Below are 19,255 nucleotides of genomic sequence, written 5' to 3' on the forward strand. Positions count from 1 at the left end.
GTACGGCCAGGCTGTTCATGGGTCACTGTAAGTAATAATGAGTTTCCACTACTGATCGGTGTCTAGTGTGTCCAAAAGGAATGTCGTGTGTCTAAATGGGATTGATCTAATACTGCCGCACAGTTTCCAGGATCCCGTTTCAGCATGACAGACAGTACTTAGGCAATGCTTTCTGAGCTCACCAACGCAGCCGCCCTGATTAAACCACAGCATCATTAGCCATGCCAACAGCTCACACAACGCTACACAAACTACTGCTACTGCACCAGGGCATCTCCAGCCTGCATTATTATCTATTAACAGAAAGCTTTTAGAAGCAAAATGGCCCTCATTAACTCCAAATTACCCTCGATCAGTAGAATTTATAGGAATCTAATTCAAATGAGCAATGCTAAGGGGCAGACATTTCTTTCTTGTGTGTGTTATTTGGAAAAACAATTTTTCTGACCTTAAGACTAATGGAAACAGTTACACACAAGTGAGGATGTTGAACAATGTGTGCCGTATTGATCACCCATTCCTTCTGCCTTCGTTAAACCTTTTATAGTAATGATATTAAATAGACTGCTAGCACTTAGACCTGCATCAGACATTGTCCTGCGGGGGGGGGAAAAAGTTGGAACAAAACAGGTAAATATAGGATTCAGGTTCTTACTCACTGGTGACTCGTTTTATTCCACTAGGTTTAAAATAGCTAACTGATCAATTGCAAGCCCTTCAATTTCCTTTTCCTTTCAAAAGTATTAAGTGCTCCAAGTGTTATTTGATTTTTTCCAATTCCCTTAATACAGTAGATTAACAGGTATGCAGACAGCTCCCGACAATTGAGCTACTTTCTGTGCACTTGAGGTTCAATCAATTAAACATTTGATAAAGCACTGTCAATGTTAACATTAACCCTTGCCCTACTGGGTTTTCTTCCCTTTTGAATCAAAAGAGTGCAATACTTTTTTCTTTGAATGTTCCTGTAAGCAAAGAACCCACTGTTTACTCCAGGACCTTAGGTGGTCTTGCTTTTCTGGATCACTAACAGTACTTAATGTAACATTTCCATTATGATAAACAAATGCACAAAAAATGTACACAGAAAACAACAAACAATATAAATACAGCTACATTTAAAAATAGATTTTTTTGTTGGATTCAACTGGATTATAAGAGATCTGACAATACGCCTGTTTTCCAAGCTATTGACATACAGGGTGGATGCAATTGTTTTTAAATATCTTTGGTAAAATATGGTTAACTTAAGTATGTTATTTTTTTTTCCAAGTCTGTTTTCAATTACTACTTCAAGTCTTCAAAAGACAAAAGAGTAAGCAAATATATAAAATAAAAAAAATAAAAAAATAAAAAAATAAAATAACCAATAGGAAGGAAAATCATGAGCCATCCAATTTTTATTTTTTTCCTGTAAGGCTTTCTTGATTGCGTACATAAATTGAATGGCCATCATATATCTTTCATTTTTAAAGAAATAGAAAAGTATCACATGTCAGACCGTTACAAAATAATACGATTGTAATTCCAAATGGTAATTGTAATACCATACACTAAATGGAATGTATATTGATAACAGATCTATTTTAAAATCACCCAGAAATGAAAAACAGCTTCCGACCAACAAAGTGTCAAATGTGCACTGCTAGGTAACCACACAATAATAAGTGAATATCTTTACTTTAATGTTTGCAACAATGAATCTCTCATCAACAATATTTTGCACTAATTGTACATTTATCTGACTGCAGGAGCATTGAATGCTAATTCTCAGCTCAGTGTAATGTTTACCAGCTTGCCTTTAATTTCCAGGTTTGTGCCCAACTATTTCATCACAGCCTTTTCGACAGGTCCGGACAATCCATTCATGTTCATCATCATCTGAAAGGCAGAGAAAGGACAATATTAGAAACTCACAGGAAATGTGCATCTTAATCCCTAGTCAGTGGATCCTTATGATGTTATACCTGTTCTTGTGTCATTTGAGATTTCTGAAATACAATTTTAGTCTATAATATGTGGTGTAAATACTGTAACATAGAAACAATAAAAAAGTAAATAGGAAATAACAAAGAATCATTTAAAAAATGTCTGAAATTGCCTTGGTGAATTGATATCGTCATCAGTAAAACAGATTTGCTCCATATAGTTGATATGCATCAAAAGACAGATTTGGATCTACATAAAGTGCAGTACATCAATTGATACTTAAAACTGTTGCTTTGAAATAAGGTGTGGTGATTGTTTCAAGATTTGCAAAAGCCCAAATAATTCGCTCTCACATGCATTTCCCTGGGAAAAGCAGCCATTGCCTCTGATAGCACTTTCTTCCCTGTGCATGCTTTCTAAGAGTTAAAAACATTAGCTAATAAATATATATATATATCCCTCAGTACAAACTGAAAAGAGGTGCTAATTGCAGAGAGGTAGCTGCTCTATGGCGGATCTGAATCACTGCGTGCAGCTGCAACCTCTTCAACAGTCACCCCTGAAACAAGGCAAACTGGGCCTATTGTTCTGAACAAGTCTTAAACCCTTCCCTGATTGTTGGTAATTGCCAGCAATGGCCTTAACAGCCTCTTGACTAGCCTTTTTCCCTCTCTACCTGGCTGTGCGTCCAGCAATTTAATCACAGATGCCTGGTCGACACAGTGGCAGCTGCATGCTAACTAAATATTTCCCCTATTCTCTTTTTGCCTGCAACCACCACCCACAACATGGAGGTCAGATTCAAGAAGCACATTTTATCACTATTTAAAACCAATTAATACTTCTGGTTTGATTGGTACTAGCGGATAGCTGACAGCAATTACCGTTTTCCAAACTGTGATTCTGTGAATATGCTAATAAGACTGCGCAGGCCCACAGTTTTCACCTTTGCCTTTTGAAACGGCAGTGATTATTAGTTTTTTATTTTTTTTAACAGAGCTCTTTAATCAGATCTAAATTGTTAAATTAATAAGTGTTCCCTTTTTTGGCACACAATTCAGAGCCTTTCTATCTTTTCTTTCCCAGAAAATGCCAGGAAACATGTTACAGTATCACATAATGTCAGTTTTGGAAAGAACGAAAATAAAACAAAAGAGAGAAACCTTGCCATCCTAGTGGGTGGCTTGAGTAATTATAATTCAGATGGAATTCAAAGGCAATTCAGCTCATTACAAACTTATCTCTTTCATGTTAATTTATTCAGATCGTCAGTAGATAAAGCATTTCATTATTTATACGCTGAGAAGTGTGCTTCACATTCACTAATTGTAACTGCAGCATTTTCAATCACAGCAATGAAAACATAACTTTGGAAACTGATTTAGAAAAATCTGTATTTTCCCCTATTTTTTTATCGTAGGAGTTGGAAGCCATTCATCCATTTTTCTAGGAGCTCAGTTTTAACATCTGTGGAAATAGTAAACAATGTCCTATTTTTTTACAGTTCAACATTAAAGACGAAAATATCTAAGGTTGCCCATTACTATGGAGCTCTTGCATTATCCTTCCTCTTTCTTAATAAAAGCGATGGAAGTCTTTATTCTCCAACAGTATAATCCAATAAATCACCAAGACCAATTATCTAAAACATTTGAGTAACGTAATAGCTTCCAATTGAGAATGGTGTTTGTCCAGTATTCCTTTTACCAGGTTTGAACCCATGGCCCAGTAAGAACATGAGCTGTTTATTTCTATAGCCGGAATAACTAGAGTAAGCTTAACCTCATTCCATGTCATCTCCTGTCAAATTCAAGACATGTGACCTGAATATTGGTACCATTTCAACTTGGAAATTAATTCATTATCAAAAGCGCCAACTGGCACACTTATAATATACAACACAGGAAAGAAGTAATGGTACCTTGTTAAAATATGTTTATCTTAATCCTTAAAATACACTCGAAACGAAAAGTGTTTCCTTCCAGAATAAAACCCTGCTTGCAGTATTAAATGGAAAACATTGCTGACCATTTTATTAGACTGAAACAGAGAGCATTGCTTTATGATGGCACAGTCCATATTCAGTATATTTATTTGATGATTCTCCATGCTAAAGGGCTTTAAGAATTGTGGATTGATCATTTTGCTAGTCATTTTGAAAGACAGCTCCAGAGGTGGACTTTCCATTCCAGAAAGAACTGGTTTTGGCACAAACACGTGGACATTATATTAATACTGCCTGTTTAAAATACGTTAATTTGACTCACAATAGAATGGCCGTGACTCAAACCAGGTTGTTATTCTTGGCCATGCGATGTTTTGAATGTGAACCTTTGCAAGTTTCAAAGGGGTAATTATTTCAGAAGCAGGAAACCACAATGAACAATATGCCAATGAGGGCTCAAGCCATTTGCAGTTGTTATTTACAAAGGTAAAAAAATGAATGAGGATCAATTCTTATAAAGGGAAACAAATTTTTCTTCTTTTCCGTTAAAAATAGATCGACCCCACAATGCTTGTAAAGAAAGACTTGCCTTGATCAGTCTATGGAAATGGTCTACAGTAAATATTCAAGCAGTCAGTGTGACATGAACCCACGAGGAACCATACATTTTGAATACATTTGTTTAAAATGGTATCATTTACCAATAAATCAGTTCACACTTACGTTACTCTAAACTCTGAGTAATTTATAAAAAATAACAGTGGACAAAAATAGAATTGTTACATTGAGTTGCGCAGTGGCACCAATATGCATTTAAAGCTTGTCGAACCATTTCATTTTGGAGTTGCTTTTTTTCAGGTTTCTATTCCTTGTTCAGGTAGTAGGGTATAAAAATGTATCACTGCCACCTTGATTTGTTTCCAAGGATTTAATAATTCCCTGAATCTTCTACTGAGCTGGAAACTCCTTGGTCAGATTATTGAGAAGTATGACAGATGCTTGGCTAAACTCATCTTCGTGGTAAAAAGCTCTTATTCCCTTTCATGTGTTAAAGAAAAGAAAGTGTAATTCACGTCTGCAAAGCAGGCATAGTATATTAGGTTTAAATCAGGTTTATATTTAGTGTATTTAGGTTATTTTAAGTGTTTTTTTCTGCTTTAAAAAAAAAGACTATTATTTTTTTTCACAAATTACATCATTTACCGGTATTTTAGAAACTATCAGTGGAAAAATGACGGTTGACAGCAGTCCTGATGAGAACAGAGCCCGGAGTGGCCGTTCCAAAGGAGTGCCTCAGCTTTCCTCTGTTTTGCAGTAACAGGGCAGATCTCCACAAAGAACAGGGGTGAAAGGTCAGAGGACCTGGGCATCCTTGACTACCACTCCCAGACCTGAGAGAGCCAGTGTCACTTTCGGTTAACCTGTCTAGCCTTTAGAGCTGTGTAAAGAACTTCCTGGAGGCTTCCTACCATCTGCTTTTGCTGCTTTTCAAGACTTGGCCTGCAGCCTGGGTATTTCCCTGTCCCTTCCTGCCCAACCTAGGGAGCCCTAGCTCTGGACCCGCTCCCTTTCATTCTAGCCTTGTCCCCCCAGTTCCTCCGGCCCGCAGCTGTTTCTATACTCTTCCTCCACTGCTCTGGCCCTGTTGTCTGTAACGTCCATCTCTGGGGAGGCTAGTTCCTCTGCGTGTTGAGTAAGCACTGTTCTCTGATGCACTCGTTTTTCCTAAAGGAAAGCTATTGGCAATATATTTTGTCTTCACACCCATTTTGACAAATGTACCTTTGGTCCATAAAGATAAAAATAAATCTAGGAATAGGAAAGGCACTGGACATAGAATTCAACAGACCATACTCTGAAAGTGTTTTAGAGAGAGAGAGAGAGAGAGAGAGAGAGAGAGAGAGAGAGAGAGAGAGAGAGAGAGATTTGGTGTTGTGTTTTTAAACAAAACAAAAAATAAATGTGGTAGCCATCTCACCAAAATAAGCACCAGCTTCTATTAGCCATCTATCATGTTATCATGAAAAGCATGATAGATAGCTAATAGAAAACTATATAAGATAACAAACAGTACTGCATGTTAATTGTGCCTTTCTTTTTTTTCTTGGGTATATGCAATTAACACACCAACATTGGGAAAAAAAGACAAGGGAAATTAGTGTCCCTGTTTTATGCAGAGCGGTGATGCTGGCCTTGGTCTAAAGAGCTCAAAGCACATGACTTTTGCCTTCACTGCTGTCTGACCTAATCGTAGCAACCCCACCGCTCAGACCTCACTTCCATAACCTTTGATCTGATGTTTGGGTGCACATGTCAACTACATCCCCTGCTCTAGCATGCTCGGTGACCTTGGGGTGCAGAGACACATCTGGTCCCACTCAGATGGTGCACTGCAGATTGGTGCATAAGACGTCTATTGGGGTCACTCCAGATCAGGCACAGTGTAGCTGCTAGCCTATTCATCTTCTGCTCTTCGTTTCAGTTGGAATACAGTCCTGCTACTGCTGAACTAAATACTCTCCAGGCAAGCATTCAAAAAAGCAAAAAAAAAAAACAACAACCAATTGATATGATGTATTTGAAAAATGCAATGGCAACTTTTTTCAACTATAAAAGTCACAGTGTTTATATTAATTTCCAGTAGGTTAGTCAATAATTGAAATGTACTTCACTAGGCCATGCTGCAAAGCCGACAATCACAATGTAACTGGGTTTTGTTTTACATATATTATGGTTGGCTGTGCTAGTCTGTCTGTTTTTATTAATGAATGTGTTGAATTCTGTATCCTATTGTCATGGTTTTGAGGTTGCAGAGCAGCATTTAACCATGTTCCCAGCTAGTTATACATTGATGTGACAAGTTTCCACACATTTTTCTTCAGCATAAGTATCCTGCTCATTCTGAGCAGAGAAGCCACAAAAAATAAACTTAATGTAGCCTACACATGATTCACTGTATCCCACAGACCAGAATTTGGTATTGCAGCTAAACCACATTCAGGAATCCAGCCCTGTTTGTACAGGCATTTTGTTGAAATTAGAATTAAAACCAAAGCTTTTCTAAATCCATGACATGTCTTCATGTTTTACAGCTTAGAAATGTTGGCATCGGAATCTGAATTCCTTTCTGAAAACCTGACATACTAGATTCACTTCAAGTCAAAGGTCCAGCATCAGCCTTCTGCATTAGAGGGAAAATAATGTGTTTCATATTTTCCTTTAAACAAAAAAATGAAATTACTACAATATCAAAGCAGACCTGGCAGATAGAAGCACTAAAAGCAACAATATCAATCTACCTTTGTTTTTTTTTATCACATAGAGCTCCAGTATCATCTTGATTATCTGAATTTTAGAATGCTCCACTGACCCCAATAAAACACTTATTACTAGCAGATATTTGTTGGTGTATTTTATCAAGAACCGACATAAAGCTTGACTCATGAATGTGAACAATTAAATATGAATAATGCTGCACGCATTCAGCTCAAAACTACCCTGCTCTGTCAGAATCATTCCACTAAATTACATTTTTGTTTAACCACAAAAGAACAAGAAAAACATCTGAATTACTGTTTTTTCAGGTTGCCCTTCAGGCATTGTGGCCCATGTTCACAAAGGATTTACCACTCTGTAACACGTGAACCATTTTGTTTTCCAATAAAATATAAAAAATTCAAGGACCTCCACTACACACGTTTTCAAAACTGATCAGCTTGATTTACAATCTTTTCCAAATGTCTTGTGGGGGGAAAAGGTTAAAGAACATATCTTAAATGGAAAAAGGTTTGATTTAATAGATTGCTTGTTTTTATCCTTGCAGGACAATCATATATCTAAGGCCTAGCCTAAGGGCTAGTCTTAGAAAAATATATTTTTTATTTTTTTCTGAAAAAAGACTGTGGTGAAAAGTGGTGCATCACTACCCGTGATGACAGTCTTACACAGGCACCACCACTGAGATACAATCTAGATATCCTATTACACCATGGCAAGAGGCCTTGGAGTGTGCAGGAGTGATTAATTGCAAAAGCAAAAGAATCTGTTTCCAAAAGTAACTTGCAAGTAAAAGACAGATCAGCTAACCCCCCCACCACCACCAAAAAAACAGAACCATGTGTTACAAGTTGACCACTCTCCTTACCTGTATTCCTTAGGAATTTATGATTGTAATCCTGGATCACTCTGGTTTGGGGGTAATAAAACCCATCCCCGCAGTCATAGCAGCCTTCTGGGATGGTGCGGGGTGGATCTAAGTTTGTGAGCTGTGATTCACCTAATGGCAAATTCGGTCAAGTACAATGAGTGTCCAAGAATCAAACTTAACAAAAACACAAAGAAAACATAATACATTAGACTAGATCCTGCTTCACAATCGTAACTACTCAGAAGGCCACACTGGCTCATACTCAAAACTATAATGTTTTACAAAATCATACAATGGTTATAAAAAAAGCCAAATAAAAGCAGGAGCAAAAACACTGTGGCAAGTTATTTTAGACACCTTATTATAGCAGTGATTTATCTACCTGCTGGTTTGAGGCCGTTACACACTTCTGTGTAAAACCGTCGTTCATACCCATCACAGTACTGCCAGTATTTCTCCTTATACTCCAGTCCATCCGCAAAGGTGTACTTCCCCTATAACACAAAATCAGGACTACATTTCAAAAGCCTTGGGTTTGTGTATTCTGATATGCATTGTTGTTTGATTTCTTATGATGGAATATGGTATCATAAATGAATGGGCAATATAATAGTGTTTCTCAACTCTTGTCTTCCAGGGTGAAAATACAGCATGTTGTTTAGGTCTCCTTCAAACCATTACCTGCTGTAGACTTTGGGAAATAGTTCAAATAGTTCAATTAAGTGAACGAAAATGAAAGTATAAAAACAGTGTCAAAGAGTGATATTACAGTCCTATTGCCCAATACTAGTCCTCAGACTCTGAGCTTTAATCTCAACACTTAATTAGACTCATTTGCTGGTTAGAGCTTTTTAATTTATGTCAGTATCAAAGCTGTTTTGAGAAATGTATTAAAATAATCCATAATGGTGGGTAACTTGAAATCTGAAACTATTTTGGAACACCAGACTGTGGAAAAGGTGAAATTTGGCAAATTATTAAAAGATCTGTTAAGTACTGTAGAGCTCCAAGTGACATCCAGAAGTCACTGGGGGCTTAAGGACAAGGACTGGCAAAGACTATGGTAGTCCTATAAACACATATATTAGACTAATCTTCAGGAATTTGTATTACACCACTACAAAAACTGAACAGACAAAGTTAAATTTAATAAAACTGAGGAATGTTACAGATAAAACACTTGAGGAAAAATATTGCATACATGTACTAAATACTAAAACCAAAGCAACTACAATAAGTCAAAGAGGTAAATAAATGTTTATCACAAGAGACACTGCAGCATAAATGTTTCCTGAGGGCAACTGTATATATCGTACTCTTCCTAAGAGACAAGACCCTTTGCATGTGCGTCTATTAGGATGAATATGGTATATATCTACATATATATATATATATATATATATATATATATATATATATATATATACACTCACCTAAAGGATTATTAGGAACACCATACTAATACTGTGTTTGACCCCCTTTCGCCTTCAGAACTGCCTTAATTCTACGTGGCATTGATTCAACAAGGTGCTGAAAGCATTCTTTAGAAATGTTGGCCCATATTGATAGGATAGCATCTTGCAGTTGATGGAGATTTGTGGGATGCACATCCAGGGCACGAAGCTCCCGTTCCACCACATCCCAAAGATGCTTTATTGGGTTGAGATCTGGTGACTGTGGGGGCCAGTTTAGTACAGTGAACTCATTGTCATGTTCAAGAAACCAATTTGAAATGATTCGACCTTTGTGACATGGTGCATTATCCTGCTGGAAGTAGCCATCAGAGGATGGGTACATGGTGGTCATAAAGGGATGGACATGGTCAGAAACAATGCTCAGGTAGGCCGTGGCATTTAAACGATGCCCAATTGGCACTAAGGGGCCTAAAGTGTGCCAAGAAAACATCCCCCACACCATTACACCACCACCAGCAGCCTGCACAGTGGTAACAAGGCATGATGGATCCATGTTCTCATTCTGTTTACGCCAAATTCTGACTCTACCATCTGAATGTCTCAACAGAAATCGAGACTCATCAGACCAGGCAACATTTTTCCAGTCTTCAACTGTCCAATTTTGGTGAGCTTGTGCAAATTGTAGCCTCTTTTTCCTATTTGTAGTGGAGATGAGTGGTACCCGGTGGGGTCTTTTGCTGTTGTAGCCCATCCGCCTCAAGGTTGTACGTGTTGTGGCTTCACAAATGCTTTGCTGCATACCTCGGTTGTAACGAGTGGTTATTTCAGTCAAAGTTGCTCTTCTATCAGCTTGAATCAGTCGGCCCATTCTCCTCTGACCTCTAGCATCAACAAGGCATTTTCGCCCACAGGACTGCCGCATACTGGATGTTTTTCCCTTTTCACACCATTCTTTGTAAACCCTAGAAATGGTTGTGCGTGAAAATCCCAGTAACTGAGCAGATTGTGAAATACTCAGACCGGCCCGTCTGGCACCAACAACCATGCCACGCTCAAAATTGCTTAAATCACCTTTCTTTCCCATTCAGACATTCAGTTTGGAGTTCAGGAGATTGTCTTGACCAGGACCACACCCCTAAATGCATTGAAGCAACTGCCATGTGATTGGTTGGTTAGATAATTGCATTAATGAGAAATTGAACAGGTGTTCCTAATAATCCTTTAGGTGAGTGTATATATATATAGGTCTGGTCTTACAACTATACTTCACATTATTAGAAAGGAATATCCATTTGTTCATTATTTTGATTATATTTCCCTTTCATCTGACTGCACAATCCTCAAATCTGACAGAAGCAATTGAGTTTCAGACCAATGACATTAACTTGATAGCCTTATAATCTATTGCTTACATGCGTAAAGAGTTAAATTACAGTCTCTTTCACTGCATAAAGAGAAGATAAACCTAATTTGTTCTGTCGTTTTAGCTGTTTATTGCTAGTTTGTGTGGTGTAGTCAGCCCACTTTTCTGTAAAGCTTTTACACTAAACATATGGAAGTCTGGGTTGAATGTCATGCAGCTTTGGTTATGGGCCTGTTTGATGTTATTCAATGGAGGAGGAGGAGAGCAAGAAGATAGTTTTGGACACAACACGGACACCTAATTTACACATTCCATTTCACCTTTTTTGCAATTCCTTTCTCCCAAGTCCCTTCATATTTGCTTCCACTTGGAAAATACAGCGTCCCTTCCCCATGAAACATGCCATCCTTCATCACGCCCACATACTTTGTTTCAGTTGGGAAGGTATACTCCCCTCTCCCTTCCATCCTAGAAAGGGAAAGAGTAAGGTTTTTTCTTGAGAATATAAGTGTAAATGAATTCAGCTTATACTGCTTATCGGGTTAATAAGAATTTACTGGTTACAGGATCCCTTCGGTAGCTTTCTTGAGAAAATCCTAGTGAATTAGCACAAATATGTTCCATACGACTAGCATTCCTGCTGAAATGAGTGCCTGCTATCTACCATCTACTTTTCGTGTTAACTTTTGAGTTCAGAACTTCTAATCAGCTTATATCCACAATGATTTGTCTTCATGTAATGTATTTTGGACACTTGTTGATTACATCAGTGGGTTTCAGCCCTGTTCCTGAAGGATCCCCGTGTCTTCTGTTTTTTGTTCCAATTTAACTCTTAGGTAGGCCTACTTAATTTGTATAAATGGTTGTATTGTTATTTTCCTAGCTCTATTTTCTGTGCAACAATCTGTTATAACATTATTTCTAACTTCTGTGCCAAATTATACTTGATCTCCCTGGCCAGTAATCCCATCATCCAAAACTGTTTTGGATTGAAAACAGGAGAAAGACTGACCCCAAGAAACTAAGTATGCGAATCTTGACACTAGCCAGAAAAAGTGTGGCTGACCTCGCTGTTTTCTCAAGCTGCAAATAATAGTTTCTTCTGTTAAAGTTGGACGATGCTATTTCCATCAATAAGTTCCAATTGTCCAGGACCATGAACTAAACCATCCTGGCTCCTGGACAATTGGAAGTTATTGATGGAAATAGCATCGTCCAACTTTGATAGAAGAAACTACACATTTGTATGAAGAGAAAAGTATTTGAACAATGCATACTACCAGTGCTCACTTATGGCTTTGAAACCTGGTCACTTAAGGCAAAAATTATACAGAAACTGCAGACGACACAAAGAAGCATGGAAAGATGTCTGTTTGGAATAACAAGAAGAGATAGAAAAATAAAGGAATGGATCCGAGAACAAACAAAAAATTGTGACATCGTTCTAAGAGTTAGGCTAAAAATGTAATGGCAATGGGTTGGACACATTGCAAGAACAGATTAAAAAAAATGGACAAAATAAGCTATTGAATTAAAAATTAAGTGATGAAAAAAAATACAACCACATTAAAGATGGGAAGATGAAATCAAACACATTGCTGTAGATCGAAGCAAGTGAAAACATCTTAGGGATGCCTTCATCCAGCAGTGGATCGACATGAGCTGATGGTGATGATTGATAAATAGATACACAGACAGACAGACAGACAGACAGACAGACAGACAGACAGACAGATACAGTGGTTCCCAACCCTGGTGCTGGGAGACCCCCTACCCTGCTGCCTTTTGTTCTAACCAAGCTCTCAATTACTTAATTGAACCCTTAATTGAACTATTAATTTCCTAAATCAGAGTCTCTTGATTATTTTAAACAGTAGGGGTTTAAGTTAAGTATAAAACTGTATAAGTAACTTACTATTTTATTAAGGAACCAATGTTTTACCAGTTACACAATTTTAAAAGTAAAATATAGACAAATTATTACTTAAATTAACCAGGAGAGCTCGGTTGGCACAAAAACCAGTAGGGCAGGGGGTCCTCCGGGACCAGGGTTCAGAACCACTGGATAGATAGATGGATAAACTCGGTAACAAACAAACAAGATGTAGTCGTTAGCTAACTACCTAAAATCTGCACAGTGATTTTGCTTGCCATACAACAGTTTGGTGGAGGGGAAAAGAAAGTAAAATGATACTGTACTAAAACAACCCAAAAACTAATTAGAATGAAAATTAGACTGATTATCCAATTTAATGCATATCATTGACCAGTTTACTACAGATGGAGACCGATTTTAATCACAGTCCTACATATTGCACCGGTCTACAGATGTACATATTCAGGCTAAACCTTACAAATATTATTTTTCTCCATACCTGCCATTATTGAAGTCTCCTTCATAACTGCTACCAATATACTCCATGTCACCTAACACAGTGAACCCGTTCACACTCGGCTGCTGCGCTCCGTATGGGCTCCGGCTTGATGACACCGTTTCCATAGCAACCGCAACTTTTTGGTTGCTCAAGCACATGAGAAAACACTAACTTTTTATTTGTATTGAGCAATAATACGAATCATATTTGGAAATAGTACACAAAAAAACGAAACTCTGTGTGCAAACGTATAGATTCAAACATTTTGTTGTTTTAATGTATGTTGTCAATTGCGCTACACACTGTGCGCATGTTATTATTCTTCATTAGGTTTACGAAACAAATCCTGACTGGAAAGGTTACGAAATAAAATCCACCAGTCCACACACGTTGCAGAGCTCCTTCATTCAATTGGCTTATGAAACTGGAGACATTTTGGTTCAATGCACGGTAACGATAATGAAACCAAACGACCGTGTGTTTTGGAGCCAACATGGCGACGCAAAGGCTACAGTTTCCTCCCAGCCTTCCTAGAGGTGGAGCTAAATGCTTCGCGCATGCGCTGTAGTTTGACCTTCTCTGTGCGGCCTGCTTTGTCGCTCTCATCCTCGTCCACCTCTGAGACGGGGACCTTGAGTACATTTCAAGTTCTTCGCCGCTTAAATGTTAAAAGTCGGGGATTTGTGTTAAATAAATCGATTAAAATACGACCAAATACACAATGCCGACTGTTGTGGAAATACCGACTTTAGAGGAACTGAACGTACAGGAGGTTAGTAGACAAATGTGCAACCAGAGATTTAGGGTTGTGCAGGAAAGATGTATTTAAATGTTTTATTTCATTTACAGGCAGTCACATGAGTATCATTTATGTCGTCATCGATGTAAATACTATTATTTTATAGTGTGCATGAATGTGGCTACCTTGTATTATTGATAAATGTGTATTTGGTGTATTTAGAAGGATACATTTTCCTTCACCTTTGCCAGAGAGACATATTATTATTATTATTATTATTATTATGTATTTATTTGCAGACGTCCTTATCCAGGGCGACTTACAAAACATACGAGCATTATAGAAGTGCAATACAGTCTAGAATTACAGATACAAGAATGTTACAACATTACATAAGTGCATACGAGAAAGCTAGACTACAGAGGTGTATGATTTTTGTATGTTGTATGTGCATTCATTTTTTAAAATCTGTTATCTGTTTTATCTTAAAATAAATATCAAACATAACATGTGATTGTTTTAAATACATTTGATTTGGATGGTTCTCGACACGTAAACACTCACAATCTTGTGACCTGCATCAGTTTTGTCATATTATTTTAATAAACTATTACAAACATCAAACGCTGTTAACTGCCTTAATTCTGCTTAATACCATTGACAGCTGTCTTACATTTTTGTTTTGCATAAAATGTCGTTGATCTTTACATTTGTCCTATGCCCCCAACGTCTAGAGTTTTTCCATAATAAGTGTCACAGCTTTGCATAATAGTGTCTATTAACTTAATAAAACATAACACATCTGCTCAAACCAGATACAAACTGTCAAGTACAGGACTTGAACACAGGTACCCCATTGAGAGTATTTTTTAATAATCATGTTCCAGCAAAATAAATCACAACCTTTGTCTAGCAAATTGTTTATTTAGATGAAAAGGTATGGAGGTAGTCAGAAGGTTTCTGATTTTGATTTTGTGATATGTGCATTTTATGAACAATTTAAGACACGCACAATTATTTTTCCAAAAGAGTGGCTTCTATGATCATCACTTGTATTGTTGTTGTTGCTGAATTTCCATTGGTCTTGTGTCCGAAACAGGTGAACGTCTCTTCAGCCGTGTTGAAGGCAGCCGCTCACCACTATGGCTCTCAGTGTGACAAAGCCAACAAAGAGTTTATGCTCTGCCGTTGGGAAGAAAAGGACCCCAGGAAGTGCTTGAATGAGGGAAGGAAGGTCAACGAGTGTGCGTTGCAGTTCTTTAGGTATATATTTAGATGACTTTATACATGTATACACATATAGGGCTGCTGATATTAGGCTTTGAAGGTATATCTCTGTCCGAACTGTGTGAATAATGGCAAATTTCGGAGGATGGGTAGGATAATTGTTTTGCCAGGTGTTATTTATGTGCTGTAGTTAAAATTGTTCACTATCATTTTGACTTAATGAAAAAAGACTTATGCTAATTATTGATGCATGCCACATAGCAGAGAGTGGTCTGGAGCATATCACTGCAAAGGATGGTGGCTCTGTTTATGGCTAGTATTTGTGCTCTAATAACAATCTCTTATGCCACTTTTCTCCTCACTGGTGAATGAACAGAACATTTTCATGAAAGACTGCTTTGTATAATACCAACCAATGATATAATGACCTTCAAAGCACTTACAAATAAACAAGGCAATCAAAAGGAAATAAACATGGAAAACTCAAAATGGTGAAATATTTTTTTGTCTGTTCTGCTTGCTTTGAAGAGAGGTCATAATTACTCATGTGTGTTTATTTTATTGTTCATTCACCATTTTAATCCAGTGTTTAAGACCAGTGCAGCTTGTTCCTGCAGCTCTAAGTGCTCAGCAAGGGCTTCTTGCCCATCTGTGAAAGGGGCGCACACATTTTTTAACACATCAGGGTTAGAACCACAACACCGGCCCTATGTTGTCTTTGGTATACATATAACTAACTTCATTTCACAGCCTGCATAAAGCCACAATGGAAATATGAAGGGTCCAAAAACAACTGTGGATGACTGTGATATTTTAGACATCGCTTCTTAATATTTGTGTTGGAACTGTTGCAGAGATTGGTTGTATTTTCCTCAATTGTGAATATTATTCCTGCATATTATACCCTGGCAAGGTTTTTGGGAAAAACGCTTGAAAGTTTGGTGTAAGTAGCAGTTGTGTAATGTATCCCTATTAAGTCATATGTTGGTGGGATTTCTTTCAATGTCCGCAGGCAGATTAAGGGTAATTGCGCCGAGTCCTTCACAGAATACTGGACCTGCTTGGATTACTCCAATCTCACTGAGCTGCGCCGTTGTCGCAAGCAACAGCATGAGTTTGATAGCTGTGTTCTGGAGAAGCTGGGGTGGGAGAGACCCAATCTTGGAGATTTGTCTAAGGTAAGAGAGGCGCTTTTATTTTGATCTGAGAGATGCATCTTAAGGCTAAAAGTACTGGTGTGCTTTCTTTTCTTTTCTTATTATCAGGGCAATTGGAAGCGTTGCTTCATAAAGGAAATGTCTTTAGGCTCTTTGATCTGCTGTAAGATAGGAATGTTTAGTTTTTTTTCTCATGTAAAGAGTGGAGGTCAATGTTTCTGGTGGATCATGTTGATCAGTCCCACCAGGCAGGTTATAAAGCCTTCCCACAGGCTGGGCTGTATACACTCTGCAAGTCTTGAATGCCCACTGCCATATGTCCCCTTTCTCAAGTTTCCAAATTAATTTCAGAGGATCAAAATTAACTCTGCAGAAGAGCTTAAATAAATTAAGGGTTTCCATTAATAAGGCCTTCATGTTCCTGTTTGTAATAATATGCTGTTTAAAGTTATTGTTAGCCTACATTTATTTATATTTTCCATTATGTAATGCTGCCTTATAATAAAGCCACATAGAGACGCAGTTTAAAAATTTGTAAAATAATTCGATTTTGTCTCAAGGGTACATTTTTTTTTAAACTGTGACCTCTGAGCAATTCCAATTTTCCAGTAATATTCGTTTTTGTATTATCATCACCTTAATAATAATTCCTGATACCATTTCTGCATCTCAGGTCACTAAGGTGCAGACTGACCGACCTTTGCCAGATAATGTGTACCATTCGAGACCAAGACCAGAGCCCAACCCAGTCATCGAAGGAGAACTCAAGCCATCCCGATATGGTAGCAGGCTTTTTTTCTGGAACTGGTGAAGTCACCCTTCATTAAACCTCTGTAAGCACTCACTGTTGAGCCACTGCGGGATGTGAACGTCTCAAAGCCGCTTGTATTGTACCATACAATTCTTCTGTATGTAAAGAAAAAAGGATTCTCTTAAAAATAAAAAATAATAATTTAAACTGGCTTAGAAATTTGATATTTTGTAATTGAAGAGTATGCTTGTATATTGGAAATTGAATGTGGTCCAGTAGCAGATGAAATACTATCTTCAGTATTTCACTCCAAAAACAAAAATGTTTCACTTTTACTTTTTCCAGCATATATTATTTTGTTTTAAATGTATTTTCTAATTTTTTTTACCCTCACAATTTCTGACTCTTGTGGAAGAACTTTCTAAAGCAGCAGACACTTGTGCTTCGTCCACTTTTCAGTGTGTTGGACGTAACTGTGCATCTAGGTTGGGGAATTTGAAATTGGGTTGTGTTTCACTGTAGGGGCCATCACCAACTCAGACATGTCTGTTTTATGTCAAAATCCTAAGGGATCTGTACAAGTAGACCAAGGTTATTATCCCAGGGCTCTGACCAATTTCCTTTACTTGCAGATTTAATTTACTTCCTCACTTAGACCTGGGGACCTCTTTGTAAAACAGAATATGTGTTCAAAGAGCTACCCCTTGAAAAACCATAACACCTCTCTTTACAGTGTAAATCTCACAGATCACTGGAGTTTATTGAATCAACACAGTCCAAGATATTACTTACTTTTTAGCTTTTCATTTAGTGCCGCTTACCATGTTTCTAACATTGATCATGAAAATGTGTAATTCAGGCCTGGAGAGAATATTTGTATCAAGGTGCTGATACTTGTTTCAGTTATTGGAGAGAACAATTCCACGCATCTCTGTGACACTTATAAAAGCACATTCCCTGTTTTGGGACACATTTGACAACAAAGAACCCCACAAATTCCTGCTGAAATCTGTTGATTCAATAGACCATACACAAATTTGTGTTCCCTTTTATGTTTCTCTTGAATTTCCATTTTAGATGTATTACAGGATAACCACAACAGCTCTGAATGTATAATCCAAGCAACAAATAAATGTCAACTAAAGTAATTTTGAAAATCCGTTTAAGGAAATGTGTATCTTATGAGCAGCCTCACTTGTAAATACTATTGACTTCATTTTCCGTTCGTTGTAATTAAAGGTAGTGATATCAGAAATTCTTGAGCAGAAAACCGAAAAACGTAACTGAAGCATAGGACATTGAGTTTCGTTAAATAAACCCAGCAGTATCAAACCAATCAGGAAACTTTTTTGGTACGTGTGTGTGTGGGCAGCAGTAATGCTGAAGTGGTTTTGCTTAGTACTAGTCAATTGTCATTTCATATAAAGCATTTATTTTTTGAAACTCTAGAGCAAGCCAGTGTCAGCTTGGACTTGAAAACGTCTTTGTGGAATTCACCCTGACATTTATTTGGCAGTCAGAGGGCAATGGCAAGTTAGTTTCAGAATGAGTTCTTGTCGCTGCCAGTAAGACGTACTCTATGCCAGGGGCCCTTAAGTTGGTTATTGTATCAGATCAACAGAAACATAACACTTGAAGTCAAAAAGATTCAGTCATGTTAGATCACCATTCTGAATTAAGATTACCCAGCATTAAACCATTTTCAGACTGCCTTTTCCTTCTTAAAGCAAATGATGACCATTTTAGGCTTAACCTTTGAAGACCCCTTTGGGGTTAAACATTCTTTTATTCTAAATTCTAGCCATTTATTAAATTTTAAAGCAAGTCTCAAATTTCACTAATAAGAGGTTTATCTTGAGGTTTTTTGGTTTCCTTGCTGCTGTTTCCTTGAAATTATTTTTTCAAAGGTGGTTTAGTGTTGTCCAAGTCTTTGGGGATTTCAGCCTATTCATACATAGTAGTCCTGATAGTTTATATCTTTATAGATTGTCACACTATAGTGTTAATTTGCTGTATTTGTGAGGCTGAACAATCAAGCCTGTAGAAATCAATACTGCATTTTACATTGGAGCATAGTTGTTGTAAAAGAAACCATACCAAATTTGCAGAGAGGAAAAAATAAATGTAATCTCAAGTTAATTTGCTTAATGTTCACTTGTCTTGTTGGCTACATTCATCAAAGATGACACAAATATATACAAGGAGCT

The 19,255-nt window shown here is 37.5% G+C and overlaps 2 protein-coding genes across 2 annotated transcripts; one reads left to right on the top strand and one right to left on the bottom strand.

Annotated features, from left to right (window-relative positions):
• Positions 1 to 1,386: 1,386 nt before the first annotated feature.
• morn5 (MORN repeat containing 5) lies at positions 1,387 to 13,357 on the bottom strand. The gene is made up of 5 exons (XM_066712504.1): positions 13,175 to 13,357; positions 11,120 to 11,267; positions 8,404 to 8,515; positions 8,019 to 8,150; positions 1,387 to 1,881 (listed from the first exon to the last, which is right to left on the bottom strand). Exons 1-5 carry the CDS (start codon positions 13,330 to 13,332, stop codon positions 1,802 to 1,804), a joined length of 630 nt encoding a protein of 209 aa, XP_066568601.1. The 5' UTR covers positions 13,333 to 13,357; the 3' UTR covers positions 1,387 to 1,801.
• A 382-nt stretch (positions 13,358 to 13,739) lies between these two features.
• On the top strand, positions 13,740 to 17,255 carry ndufa8 (NADH:ubiquinone oxidoreductase subunit A8). Its single transcript, XM_066713081.1, has 4 exons — positions 13,740 to 13,946; positions 15,013 to 15,176; positions 16,153 to 16,318; positions 16,971 to 17,255. The coding sequence occupies exons 1-4, from the start codon at positions 13,896 to 13,898 to the stop codon at positions 17,106 to 17,108; spliced, it is 519 nt and encodes a 172-aa protein (XP_066569178.1). The 5' UTR covers positions 13,740 to 13,895; the 3' UTR covers positions 17,109 to 17,255.
• Positions 17,256 to 19,255: the final 2,000 nt, after the last annotated feature.

This window comes from Amia ocellicauda, chromosome 9 (genome assembly GCF_036373705.1).
Source record: "Amia ocellicauda isolate fAmiCal2 chromosome 9, fAmiCal2.hap1, whole genome shotgun sequence".
NCBI lineage: Eukaryota > Metazoa > Chordata > Actinopteri > Amiiformes > Amiidae > Amia > Amia ocellicauda.